The sequence below is a fragment of the Telopea speciosissima genome, chromosome 11 (genome assembly GCF_018873765.1).
Source record: "Telopea speciosissima isolate NSW1024214 ecotype Mountain lineage chromosome 11, Tspe_v1, whole genome shotgun sequence".
Lineage (NCBI taxonomy): Eukaryota > Viridiplantae > Streptophyta > Magnoliopsida > Proteales > Proteaceae > Telopea > Telopea speciosissima.
Genome location: NC_057926.1, coordinates 5041371 through 5056399, shown reverse-complemented (window position 1 = coordinate 5056399; position 15029 = coordinate 5041371). Strand labels below are relative to the sequence as shown.

Here is a 15029-nt window from a genome sequence, read left to right as displayed (position 1 = left end):
GCAATTTACCTGGTACTCAGATGCAGCACTGTCTTTTTCATGTTGGTAGGATTATTTGATGCCATAACAGCAGCAACAAATGTTCTTTGACTTTATTAACAGTCTAGAATCCGGAATCTGTTGTTATTCGATGATTTGTATTTCTAAGATTTTTTTTTTGGAGGGAGGGGTAAAGAATCAGATTTCTGCGAAAATACAGAACTAAACATAATGAAGATCAACTTTAATTTAATAAGATAAAGAAAAAGAGCTTTTAAAAACTTTACTTCTTTGTACAAAATGACACCACTGATTAACTTCAAGCCCTCATAATTCTTGTGCCAATCATTACAAAAATCAAGCATAGAAAATTTCCATCTGGACATCATAAACTTTTCAAAAAGAAAGAGAGAGACTAAGAACCATTACATGCTCTTGAGTGAATCTCCTGCACCCTGAAAGAAGAGACAGGAGAGCGCAAAATCAGCAATAAAGATACAAACAAGTGATATCACCACCGCCGAAGTGGTGGACTCACCAACACCCTTTGCACCTCCCATGGTGGTAACCCCCCATGAACAGCTCACAACAGCAATGATCCCACCAAACACCTGTGACTTGATCATTGCACTGACTATATCCCAAGGCCTGAGAGCCCTCTGAGCTGAATCCAATATTATGTTGACACTAATCCCATATACACTATCAGCCAGGAGAGCACTAGAAGCCATTCCAATGGTGAAACACATCAGAGTCAAAATTGGCAGAGCAACACTGGTAGCAATCACCCTTGGGGTAACTAGGTAATCCACAGGATTAGATCCAAGTACTCGCAGAGTGTCTGTTTGCTCAGAGACTTGCATTGTCCCTAATTCTGCTGCAAACGCACTTCCTATACGGCCAGCAACCACAATGGATGTGATAACAGGGCTCAGCTCTCTTGAGAAGGCTAGGGCTAAAACTGCTCCAACAGACCTATTTAACCCTAGTCTAGTAAATTCTCTGACAAATTGAATGGTAAAGGCCATGCCCACAAAAGCCGATGTCAAAAGGCAGACCCCAACTGATCTTGGCCCGACCCTCTCCAACTGTTGGAGGGTGTTCCTCCAATGGACTCTTCCCTTCAAAATCCTGATAATAACCTGTCCTGCAAGGATGAGAACCGACAATCCCCTCCATAGATGCCTTGGAGGCGACCATTTGCTTAGAAGGGTTTGCGGTTTGGGGCTTGGGGCATGATTTGTATTTGTGTTTTGATCAGAGAAACTGAGAGGGCGGATGACCATCACCTGTGTTCGTGGTTGCAAAGATCGGTGTGGAGTGTCGGTATTGGTTGTAAAACTTACATTTATGTGCTCCTCCGTGGAATCTAAGTCTCACAGCAAAAATACTCTCATTCTGAGCATTTGTTCTTATACACTTGGACGATGCAAGAGGTTTTGTTCTGTAAGGCATTGAGGGCAGCTTGAAATTGAGAAAAAAGAACAAAAAGTAAAACATAAACATCTAAAATGTTGGATAGATTTGTAGATACCTGCTTGGGAAGCTTGAAATTGGCTGAAGAGGATGAAGCGTTGTCATACTTTCCATGGATCAGTTAAAAATCTCAGCTTTTGATTTTATTCAGAAGAAGATGGATATCCATAGAATCATCATGAGCATACTGTCACCAAGAAATCAAACGCCGGCCGCCAGGTGAGGGGCTGTAGCCAGATCCTTAATGAAGTAACCTTTCAACAAGTAAAGACTATAGAACAGTTCCAGGATCAACTCTCACCAATTACTGATTGTTTTTATGCTTTGTTTGGTATGATTTCTATTTCAATTTCATGGGTTGATTTCTATTTCATTGTTATTTGATTTGATTTTTATACCTTATTTCAGTGAAACAGAAATCAAATGGAATACAAATTCTGAAATAATTAAGGAGGTATTTCAATTTTGAAATTGATTTCACTCTTGCTCTTTAATGAGCACATGGTTAATTTGCTGGATAAATCACTAATTTCCTTTTAAAAATAGAACATCACCTTTCCTCTTCCACACATAGTCTCACTACCACCACCACCATCGCCCCCACCTCCCCACCCTTGCCACTACCAACCCCTTCTCAGTCGACCGGCCCCACCTTACCACCACGATGCTATCCCAAAAAAATATAGAGAATTTACTCTCAGAAATCGGACTACCAAATGGATCTCTTATTCTTAAAATATTCAGATTAACAGAAAGTAAAACAATTTCAATTTCTTAACCAAAATTCTATTTATTGACTATTTCATGAAATCAATACAAAATTAAAATAGAAATTATACCAAATTTAGCCTTAGTTCGTCTTGTTTTCAATCGGTATAATTATTTTGAACCAAAAACAAAATGGGTATAATTATGTCTCCCTTTGGGCCCTTTTTATTTAGGTGGGGTTTCTTCTGCAACACTATAAAGAGTGAATGAATATTTTATTCGTTATTATTTTGTTGCCCTCATAAATGTGTTATGCTGGGTAGAGTAGAAGGGCAATTTATGGAAATTCAATTAAAATGAAACGCTTGGAGATACTGCATCAACAGGGTAAATCAGGTAAAACAAAATCTATTGCAAAACACGAATGAAGAAGCAAAAAGATTTACATAATTTTGCTAAAGTTTCATTTTAGGATTTCAAAGTTAGAACTTGCACTTGAAGAATTTAGTGATATCGTAAGGTTGGGGTTAGTTGAACACATGTTGAATCGATACGGGGATGATTTGAAACCTCAGGTACACAGGTTCTTCGTCTAGGTTTCAAAACAACCTGGGTACAAACATAGCTACTAAATGTACCAGTCCATAATCAGGATTTTTGGGAAGATGAGGCAATTCGGTGTCGTTTGGGCCCTAATTGAATAGATGAGGAAAACTCATGGAGGCTAAATTCGTTTTGGTTCAGATGCAAGAAGTTGGTTATGAGCCGGACTTCGTGGTTGATAATTGTTGTGTATCTCGAATTCTTATACCTGTTTCAAAGATCTGCCCACTATAACATTTTTGGTGGCGTTCCGGATGGGATTTTTTTATAGGGTTGTGATGGTAGTACAGGGTTTGAGTCGATAGGCCCAAGCCTAGAGTCTATCACTGATCTCTGATCTCGTTTGGGCCTTCACCCCCATGGTATGGTACGATGCGACCCGATGGATCAAGCCACTTAGAGGAGTATTTATATGTTTTGCCCTTGTTGTGTAAGCAATTGAAAAGGCATGAGAAAAGGGGATTTTCGGGCTAGGGTTTTGGGTGAGGGAATTCTTGTTGTCATTTTCGTGTTCTTGAGAGATCTTCACTCTAATCTTTTACCATTTACATAATGAATCATCTTCAGCTTCGCTCATGGACGTAGCATATCATATTGATGTATGAACCACGTTAAATCTTTGTGTCATCTTTGTTTATTCTGTTTTGTTCTGTTTGTGTTTTGTGTTGTTTGTTTTGATAATAAAAAATGTTCTTAGTGGGTACACAATGATTGGGAAATTGTGGGACACATTCAACATCCTAAAAGAGATGAGGCGGAAGGGATAAATTGCATAGCAAGCGAGAAAGATTGAAAGGAGTTATGAACTTCTAGATTGCATCATATAGCAAGGCTGCAATCCAAACCAAATTTACTTATTTCCACATTGTTGTGGCTGATGAGAGGGCGGTTGCAATCCATTTCTTCTTCATGCCACCGCAGCTTTAGCTTTCCCAATAAAGAAGACTGTTGCATCTTCACTTATCATGTGGTTCTGCAATAGATTTATCCCCTACTTTACCCCTATTGCTGTCGTTTCTCCCCATGGTTCTTTTAATTTAAATTTAAAAAAGTTGCCCTTCCAAGTCAACCAACGTAACACATTTATGAGGATAACAAAAATAATAGTGAATCTAACTCCATTTACTCTCTATTGTGACATATATAGAATGACCTTTTTGTAAAAAAAATACAAAAAAATGAAATTTACGATTTTTATGGGGATGATGTATGATGAATAATTATGCATATTCAACAAAAATCTGGATTTTTTTTTTTTAATCATTTTTATTGATGGTGTTTTTTTTTTTTTTTTTGTGTTTGTAAAAAATGCATGTTGTAAAGGAAATTAGGTTTTTTTTTAAATGATTTTTTTTTTTTTTTTTTTTGTTTTAAAAGAAAATACAAAACAGATAGGTCAATCGACGACCTTTTGTGGATCCTGAATAGAACAAGAGATTCAAAGTGATGAATTGGGCGACAAGAAGATGTCATATACCTTGTGTCATAACGTAATCTCAAGGAATATCATCAGATTGAAAATGCATATTGCTCATATACAAGGTAATGTGGCAGGAAGCCCTAAAGTCTTAGTAAAAGTGATACGTCAATTTTTTGGGATCTTCTAGATGCAAGGAACATTGCTTCAAAGTTAGCTGGTGACAGGCAGAGAGATTCTATTCGATCATACTACACCTAGGGATTAGAGTTTGGGATCCATTGATGAGGAGAGGGGCCCGGGTATGAGACCATGCATACTTGGAGTGGGCATGTTTACATGGAGGGAGAGGAGGAGAGACAGATACGTGAGGCTATACGGACCAACATGCATGGAGAGTATGGAGGTTAATGTGATGAAATAAAGATCCACTTATGGTCCTGGGCCATCTCACACTACTAGAGTTAGAGGTGGTAGAGAACCGCTTCAGCGATATGCTACACTTACAGAGAGGACTCAGTTTGAGTGGGTAGGGGAAAGGGCAAACTTGATGAAGGACCAAGTCATTACACCAAACCTCTGAGTGGATGACTTTAGAGCTATGTTTGCTATGTGAACCTGGATCACAGATCATGCTAGGGGAAGATGAAGGATAAGTTGGATAAGGTTGGCAGGGTAAGGACCAAATTTTTCATAATCAATGGATTGTCATTAAATGTTGTGAGAGGTCTCTAGCTTCAGAACCTATTGGATATTGTTGCAGAGGAGGGGAAGATATAGATCCATACCCTGCAGGAGATTCAGTACAACTTCCTACCATTGGAGGTGAGCGATATATTAGATCCATTTGGCTTACTTGGGAGAAGAAGGGTCTCTGATGTGTGGACTTCGATGACTAAGAAGACACTTATCAACTTTATGTTATACTTTGATGGAAAATTTGGCTTCCACAAGTCCATCGATGCTTCCAACTATTAGAATACTATTGCTACATATTCACATAGATGAATATGGTCGTCCATGAGATTGGAGGGAAATATATTGTCCAAGTGATCATGAAAAATGAGTCAGCATACCATACAATGAGGAGAATGTTGGAGATTAGAAATCCTTACCATTTTCTTGACCCCATGTGTTGCCCATTACCTTGATTTGATTTTAAAGTATTTGGCGAAATTCCATGAGATCAAAGACGTACAGGGGATGGGATGAAGGATCATGATTATGGGTATCCATTGGGACGGTTCCCAGTATTCGGGACAATTCTGTACCAGTACCGGTACCAAAGGTGCCAATCCCAGTACCGTCTCATTTAGTTAACGGGACCAAACCTAGGTCCTGGTCCTGATTATCAACAAGACGGGACAGTACCGGTTCCTGAATGGTTCTAAGCCTATTACAAAAAGGAAGAACTTTAAGGCCCCATTTGTTTGTCGGATAAAAAAGGGTGGGAAACTTGTGAGAGTTGGTCTTACATGTTGTGGGTTGGGTTGACAAGGAAAGGAAAGGAAAGGAAATAATGGAATATACAATTTGTAGTGAGATGGGATTTAGTGGGAGAAAGAGGAAATGGACATGAGGTGGGATTCCATGGGAAAGAAAGAAAGAGGAAATGGACACGGGGTGGGATTCCATGGGAAAGAAATGAAATAGGAAGAAGAGAGATGTATACTCAAAAGTAACTTTTCCATGAATAGTGCCAAAGGACTTTGAAAGTGAAAGGGGTACAGTGGGGAAAAGAGGGGTGCCACCTTACCAGACAAGAATCAATGCATTTAATGAGCTTGTCTGGAAGTTTCCCGCCCCTGTATCCAAACACACATTCTTAGTATTTTGTAGGGAAATAGTACGCTTTTCCCACCCCTTTTTGCCTATCCCAATTTTATCCAGCAAACAAACGAGCCCTAATGGTTTCTAACAAAATGGTTTCAGTAGTAGTGTTCTGTATCTTTTCACTATTATGAGATCTAAGGCATTCCTTGCTTTTGAAAGCAACTTAGAATACGAAACCATGATGGATTGAATTTCATGGTTTTACTTCTTCAATTTCCTTTAGATAACATATAAGCTTCTGAAAATGATGACTTCGAATTAATCAGGATGAAATAAACAAGTCCATATATAGTTTTACTGTTATCACTAAACAAAATTATAGAAATAGAATTGAAGGTCTATTAGCTGAAACATCCATAAGAGAAAATGCCACCCAAATACATCAAACTCCAGCCATAAAATTTAAACAAAAGAATGTGAAATAATACCCTTTGAAAGGGTGTTGATAGTTTTAGACCCATCCGGTACCTAACCGGTATTTTGGCGCTGGTACCATTGGGATTCCCGTCCCAAAATTGTCCTATCCCATTTATTATTCAGAGTACCAAAATCAAATCTCAATACTGTCTCATTTATCAATGGGACGGTCCAAAAACAGGTTTCAGCGGGATGGTTCTGGTCCGAAATTGACACCCTTAATCACGATGAAAGTGTACAACTCTATACCTATAGTCAATAGCATTGCAAAGCCTCATCCACTGGAAGTCTGCATTATGGGAAACCTTAATAGATGGTGACTCTTTTAGGGCAATTGGGATCCATAACCAACGAAAGAAACAACACATTGAGGGGATAAAGTTCAACATGTTATACGATCGGTTTTGGAATAGGGAAAGGTAATTTATTTGAAGAGGATCATAAGGCTAAGATGCAATTCTTCGGGCTAAGAGCATGATGAAACGGTAAGGGATTGGAAGCGGTACTGATCGGTTGTTGAGCATCGGAGGGAGACCCAACTATATCATACGATGCATGTGTTGACTAGTATGGCAACCCAAGAGGGGATGAATTGGGTGTTGGATAATCTCTCCAACTTTTTTTTAACTCAGGAAGGTAGCGGGAAATTAGAAACAAAAGCACACATAAAAGGAGACAAATATTTATAATCGGTTCGGTCCTCTTAACCTACATCTACTCCCAATAGCTCCTCACTTTTGGCTTTTCACTATAAAAAATTGGCCCAATCAAACCTTGCTCATTCTTTCTACGGACTCATAACAAACTTGGTAGTTCTCCTAAACTCATTACTAAACCCGATCTATTACTCGATGGATCAATCCCTTTACACAATTTTTCAAAAGTTTTTTGATCGAATTTTATAACTTCATTTGCAAAGCCTCTAATGTAGGCCAATATGCAAATCAAAGCACAAGAATAAACTTTTCATGTATCCTCTCCCTCCCCTTCCCCATCCCTGGCTCTCCCTCACCTGTGTTCTCCTTCCACTGGGAGAAGACGACTATTGCAAAGTCCTAGTTATGTGGAGAAGGTGTGGGAATTTTAGTATTGAACGTATAACATTAGCAAGGTTTATATGAAGAGCAATGTACGCTTCAATCGTGGAAGAAAGTAGATTATCCAACAAACTTAGTGAAGAAAATCACCAGAACATTCACGAGAAAGTCACATCTCGAATTCCCCCACTGCTACAACATTCCCCCTGAAGAAGGAGGCCAACATCCTCTCCAAGTGAGGTGTTATGCTCTCTCTCTCTCTCTCTCTCTCTCTCTCTCTCTCTCTCTTGCTGGAACACCCCTTGCCCCTATCCCTCCCACTCCTATTGCAACATCCCCGCGACCCCACCCCCACCCCTCCCCTTCCCCCTTACCCTCCGATTGGATCCAATTTCCCTTACTTTTTATTTTAAATTCAAGATGGTGATCATTCCATCATGCTATCGCATGTTGGCCATGTGTTTGGTTCTTGTGGATTGGTTAAATCAACTAACCTAAATTGGATATGCCCAAAATACTTGATCCCCTGACACCCGCTCTAATTACTAGGAATCAGGACCACCAAGGTTGTTATACCTAGAAGGTTCTATTTATATGATTTATGTTTTGAATATGAAAACTATTATGTGATGTGTGTAAGAGAGGGAGAGAGATGGAGGATATTACCAGTTTTTCTTGTAGAAGTGCAAGAGAGGGAGAGAGACACGTACACAAGGATTTAGTGATTCAGACCAACATGTCCTACGCCTACTACCTTGATCATGGACCAATGATTTCTCCACTAACTAATTCTTTTCTCAGATAATAATCAAACCCTTACACACTCAACCACGGGCTGAGTACCCAAGCCACAGGTTTCCCTTTTACAATATAACTTGACTTCTTCTTTCAAACCTGATCATTGTTACACTTTAAGCTCACTTTGATCAATACAATATGTTTTTCTATTGCACCTTACACGTGAAGCTCTTATTCAGTGCTCCTCAAAATAATTTTTCACTTTGGATGTGTCATAACAATAGCTTCTCAAAAGGATGTAGACAATAAAGCTTGATATCAGCAACTCAAAATGATATTGTTTTTTACTGTGCACACTTGTTATCTTTGCTTGTGATTGCTCTTCTTTATGACATCAATGACCCCATCCTTTTATAGGCAAACAAATTAGTTGTTAGACTAGCTATTAATGTCAAGCTAAGCTTATCTTTGAACATGTGAATTCAAATTTCATTCACAAGATAGATTAGCTATTAGAGAACCACTAGAACGTCAAACTGGTTAGAAGCATTAAGTCTACTTTGGTTTCTAATATTCAACTAATGATTTTCAAGAAAAATTAGTTGTTGGAGCTCCTCAACATCAGTGAAGATGTTTAAGAGCTTTATTCAACTGGTAATAGTTCAAGTGGTCATAATATAGTCAATCTCTTTCCAACTTCTTGACCATGCAACATTAATTACTATCACATGGAAGATTGCGCGATAGTCACGAAAGACTATGATTGCAGGGACTTGAGATGGCCAATCTTGGACATGCATAGAAGATGCTCCCGGAAGACTGTGGCATCATATGTCTTAGATAACTTAATCTCTTAAACTCTCAGACATTCATGGATGATCGCATGGAAGACCGCAATGGTCATCCGCAAACACTTACTCAATTAAAGCTCGATTGTTTATGACTCTAGACTTAGACTTTTTAGATATGCCCATATAGGTCGGTCAATCGTTCTTGTTCATGAAAGATTGTGGACAACAGACTTAGATACTCTTATATGTCTAACCACCTAGTTTCTTGGTTTTTCCATTGAAGTCTTTTTTTATGTCAATATTTGGGTTTTTTACATCTTGTTAATCATCTACATTAAGATTACAAAGATATTCTTATTTAAATTCAGTCCTACTTGACTTGAAGGAATCTTCCACTTGATGTAGCGTTCAACTCATCAATTCTTCAAACACATAGAAGACTGTCTTCAATACTTCTTTTAATCAACATGTTTTATTCTTCCTTTAACTGTACCTCTTCAGTGGCTTAGGTATCATCTATCTCTTAGCATATTTAACATACACATTAGAGTATACACAAAATGCACACGCAATTATTTTTATATCCAAAACATTTAATAAATTAATGGAGCCTCCTAGCTCCAACACTAACCTGCCAATCCGGTCCATGTTACTAATAGATCCTATCACTAAAACAGAGGGCAACGAATCTTCGTCACTTGAAAGTAGCGATTTAAAAATCAGGTTGGCCGATCATTTACATCCGAATTGGCCTATGCAGGATCGAATGGCAACACCCAAGAGGGGGTGGATTAATGGGTGACAAATCTTTTCACAAATGATATAACAAAACTTAAAGACAATGCAAGTACAAGGAAAGATATAGACAGAGACAATAGAGAGACACCAACAAATTAGAGTGGTTCAGATCCAATTGATCATACATCCACTACCTTCATCACAGGTTAATGATTTAATATACTATTAAGATTCCTTTCTGGCAAAAACCAAACACTTCTCCACTTAAGCATAGTTCCTCGAATTGAGGACCCGAGCCACATAGGATACAGATTTCCCTACCCAAGCCACCCATGTCAAGGATTTCCACCTGAACCACATAGATCAAGGATTTTCCTTCACAATGTTGGAGAGCATATCTACAAGCACAAGTATAAGAAATGAGTTTGTTAAGCTCTTTACAATTTACATATTCTTTCAAGTAGAATCTTCACAAATCGGTATAGTTAATGCTTCTTTCTTCAAGCAATAGCTTAGCACTTTTAACGCAATAGAATCTCACAAGATAGCCCTTCTCAAAATGATGTATAAAAATTTAGCTCAGAGCATAAGTCTTCTCAAGATGATGTATCCATTTAGTTTGTTGTATGCATGTATTGATTCTATTTTTGACATCAAATGACTCAACCTATTTATAAGCGCAAACTAACCATCAAAACTAGTCATCGAAGTCAACAAACTAGCTGTTAGAGTCAAGCTCAATTTCACATTCAAACTATTTGAATCATTTTTCAATGAAAACTAGTTGTTAGAGATCCACTTCTATTCCAAGTTTGTTAGAAGTATAAAATCATTTTGGTCTCCAATATTCAACATGTATATACTATGAAAAACATTGTTGGAGCTCCTCAATATTAGTAAAGATGTTTAGGAATTCCACACAAGAAATTAGAGTCCAAGTAATCCATTAATGATCAGTTAAAGTTCACTCAAAGCTTAACCATGCATCATTCATTTCTATCACACAGAAGATTGCGGTTGCAATGAGTTAAGACTGTCACCCTCGAGTTCAGACGAAAGACCACACGATCGCTTATCCTGAGGTAACTTAGTCTAATTGCTCTCAAACATAGAGGGAAGCTCATCATGGAAGATTGTATAGTTATTCCGCAGACACATGAATTTAAGTACGGTTGTCCGTTCAAAATGACTTAAAATTTTTCTCATTCAAGCACAATCGTCCATCAGTGTTCACAAAAAGCCGTGGATAGAAGACTTGGACTCTTTTCTAAGTCAAACTACCTAGTTTCTTGGGTTTGTTCATTTAGGTCATTTTGATATCCTTTTCGTTGGTCTTTTCTCATATTGTAGATCATATACATTAGGATTATATTGATAAACCAATAATCCTGAAATCGTAATTCAAGTCTTAAAAGATTATTCCATTCGAAGTTCTTCAAAAGATCTATCAAACTGTGGAGTGAATCGTTCAATCACTGAATATTCAATTCTTTGGAATTGATTCCAAAGAATTTTTCCATAGTTCATAAAAAAAATACAACACCGACGTGACTCGTCATTAATCATTTGATATTCTATTTTAGTATGTATACATACGCTTTCAGTTCTTCAATCTATTCGTGAAAACCCGTCCTCAACAGTTCTTCTTCTAATCAACAAACCATCTTTGTCTTTAATGGTCCCACCTCAGATGCTTGGATATCATTAGTCTCTTAGCACATTAACACACATGTTAATACACCCAAACACACATCACATAATGGTTTTCATATCCAAAACATAAATCATATAAATAGAACCTTCTAGGTATAACAACCTAGGTGGTCCTAATTTCTAGTAATTAGGATTAGTTTTGGGTGTGTGCTTTATTTGCTATAGTTAATTTTATTTCCTCACAATCCAATTCACCTCCTCTTAGGTTGCATTCAATCTTACAGTTAGATTTAAAATGTACAATTTTAAGTGTTTTTGGACAAGAAATGGCTTGGTCTGCTTCCTTTCAAATTCTTAACTTCACAAGGGTGAGGTATGGGTCCTTCCTCCTTTGGGGCCTATCCCTGGGGTATGGGCAATGTGTCAAAACCCGGAATTGAGAATAGCTAATCGAATCGGCCAATACCGATTCCAATTTGATTTGTCCTAATTTGAATGGAAAGTGATTAGAATCAGTGGGAATTGGATCAGTTACAATCGATTCTGATCAAAATTAGCCGATTCCATGGATCTGATTTTGACTTTAAAACCGTGGGTGTGGGTCCTTTAATTTTCTTTTTCTGTTTCATTAATAAATTGACAGGAGAAAAAGTTCTGTGGGGGGAGTGTAACGCCCATGCCTAGAGATACAGTAGGGGGCGAAATGACTGCCCAACTCCCAATGGAAAGTGGATATCCTGTTCCCATGATGCTTCCTCTCACACTCCCATTGGCTCCATGTGCACATGGGCCACACTCAGCCCACAAAGGGGGGTGAAAATGACCATCCTACCCTACCCCTACCCAAACACACTGCTCAAGTGCGGTCCACCCCCCTCTATTAGAGGAACTTGGGGAAATGGAGCGGACAAGAAATTGAGCAGATAAAAATACCTTTCCTACCCCTTTGGAAAAGACCCCTTGACCTTTTATGTCCAATCATGTGATTGGTATATGCCTTAAGCTCAACGAAAGTTGGCAGCGTACCCAACCCTCTCTAGAAAAAAAAAGGAAAAAAAATTAAGATTCAAATGTGTCCCATCTCCTTTTAACCGCTGAGATTCAAAACCAAATGCTTGAAAACAAAAAAAGTTGCATTGTTCTCGCCCTTTTACTGCTCGACTCTTCTACGCACACCCCTTCGTCTGTCTGCCATGAACTCCCTTATGTCGGCGATCGCTCCGACAGATGACAACCTCTGTAATTCTAGTGAATGTTCATCGAAAAAGTAATGTCTCATCTCATCTCTCTCTCTTTCTCCTAGTGTGCAAAGAAGTGCTGCCGGAAGTTGCAGCTGCAATGCCCTTTGAACCCACCCTATGTTTCCTGAAAACTCATGCCCCTCCATCCTGGGAAATGCAACGGATAAACATATCCATTAGAATGAATTGAGAAGGAAAATCTTTGGCACTTTCTAAGCAATCGTTGCCCAACGAAATGCCCAAATTGTTAGCGACTGAGGAAATTCAGGACTCAAATGGCTATTGGCTATTGAGGATAAATATATCTTTCTTCCTTTAGCGTCACATGTGTCATATGTGATAATGTTTCTGACTGAGGAGATCTCCATGTGCTACACAATCTCCACATGCGATATGGAACCTTGTAAGAATGGCAACTAATTCTCCACATGCGATATGGAATTCTTATGAGAATGGCAACTCGGCTACACATCTAACTTTCCATATTTTATGTAAATCTTCTTTCCTTGTAAATCCATAGTGGATCCCAAGTATTGTACACTTATATAAACTCTCTAATTGTGAGAGACTATTATGGAATAATATTATTTTTACCAACTTCAATATGGTATCCAGAGCCACAAACACTCCAACGAGTTTGCTTTAACCCTGATCGTTTCTTTTCTTTATTTCTCTTGTCTCTCCTTAATTCGCCATGATTGAAAGCTCTCTTTCTTCCATGGTGGTTGGCGCTCTCCCACCTTCTTCAGACAGCTTGCAGAGCTCGCCCTTCACCTCCCTTCCCAATGCTCATCATTATCTCTCCATCAAGTTAACCTCAAAGAACTTCTTATATTAGCAGACCCAGGTTGAGCTCTTCCTCACTAGCTAGCCTTGATTTGTTTGGCCACCTTGATGGCACCACTACATGCCCTATCGACCCCACTGCCGCTTCCCATTAGCATCATTAGGACTCCATGATCAGGAGCCTTCTTCTTGCCTCTCTATCTAAAGAGTTATCTTCCCTGGTACTTGGCAAATGTACCAGTCATAAAATCTGGACAACCCTCTACACTGCGTTCTCCTCTCCTTCTGAGAGTCGAATCATGTCTCTTGGCATGGCTCTGTAGGATTTGGAACAGAAGCCTGATGAATCAGTCTCCCAATTCTTGCAACGTGCAAAATCAATTGCTGCTAAGCTTACTGCTACCGGTCAGGTTCTTCACCCCATTTAATTTAATCTTCATATTTTTCGTAGGCTCAAATCAAAATTTCGAGATGTGGTGTCGTCTCTGCTTACACGCACAGACCCTATTGAGTATGATGATCTCCACGCCATGTTGCTTAGCCATGAGTTACTCCATGGAACCTCCCTAACAAAGCTTGCTCTCTTTGAGCTGCCTACTACTGCTGCCGTTCCATCTGCCAATACAGCCCAATGCACACCGAACAGTTCAGATCTCCTCTTCCACTCGCGGTGGCCGAGGTGACCGTGGTGGTTCTTTTGGTCCTTCTTATGGCCATTTTTGGTGTACCATCTGTTGTTGCATAAATCATAGCACAGATCGTTGCTTCTATCATCAGTAATCGGGCATACCTGCACCAGCTCATCAACCATATACACCACCTGTGTCACGCCCCTATCCCGATGTAAGATATTTTACCACATAGGGGTATGACTGGGACAATCGCACATCATCCCAACATCTACCAGGATCACAGATACAATGTCTCGAGCCACAGTCCACCCTGTCATCTCATTATGATGACAGAAAGTAACGTATCAAATGGAATTAGTCGTTCCAATCACAGAGTTAGTGGAAGCAAAATTAAATTAAAATATGTGAAGTTATAGAGCATCGGTCCTCTAATGATAACACATAGTACAATAGTAATGTTTGTAACCATTCAATCTCTCCTAATAATTAGACATACAATTTATACATGGTTGTGGAACGAATACAGAAATTAAATAATAATTTATTGCCCCAAGGGCACCACACTCTTGGGTGTACATCTACATCCAAGCCACAATCACCGGCTCTGCTTGACTCGCATCCAACGATGCCCGTCAAGAGGTTATCTGCATATAAACTAAAAAGGAGTTGTACAACGGGGTTAGCTACACTAGCTAGTGAGAGAGCAAAGGAGAATGCACATACGTCATACAATCAACATCAAACAGAATGATGCATACTAATGTTAAATTCATTTTCCACCTAGCACACAAATATTGGTCAAGTATATGCTACTATGATAACTCGGGAGACACTGAGGGTCACTTATTTTATCGCCCCAGTGAAACCTCAATTATCACGAGGGAAACTATGCTAGTAGAAGCCATCATGACCACCCAGTGGCAGACCCCGATAGCCATCACTACCACTGTCCTAGCATCTCCCACCTCCATAGACCACAG

At 39.0% G+C, this 15029-nt stretch overlaps 1 protein-coding gene across 1 annotated transcript; it reads right to left on the bottom strand.

The window, feature by feature from the left end:
- Positions 1 to 233: 233 nt before the first annotated feature.
- LOC122646291 (protein TRIGALACTOSYLDIACYLGLYCEROL 1, chloroplastic) lies at positions 234 to 1707 on the bottom strand. Its single transcript, XM_043839823.1, is given in 3 exon segments — positions 234 to 1253; positions 1255 to 1423; positions 1514 to 1707. Coding segments are annotated over 3 exon segments (1074 nt in total). The 5' UTR covers positions 1570 to 1707; the 3' UTR covers positions 234 to 404.
- Positions 1708 to 15029: the final 13322 nt, after the last annotated feature.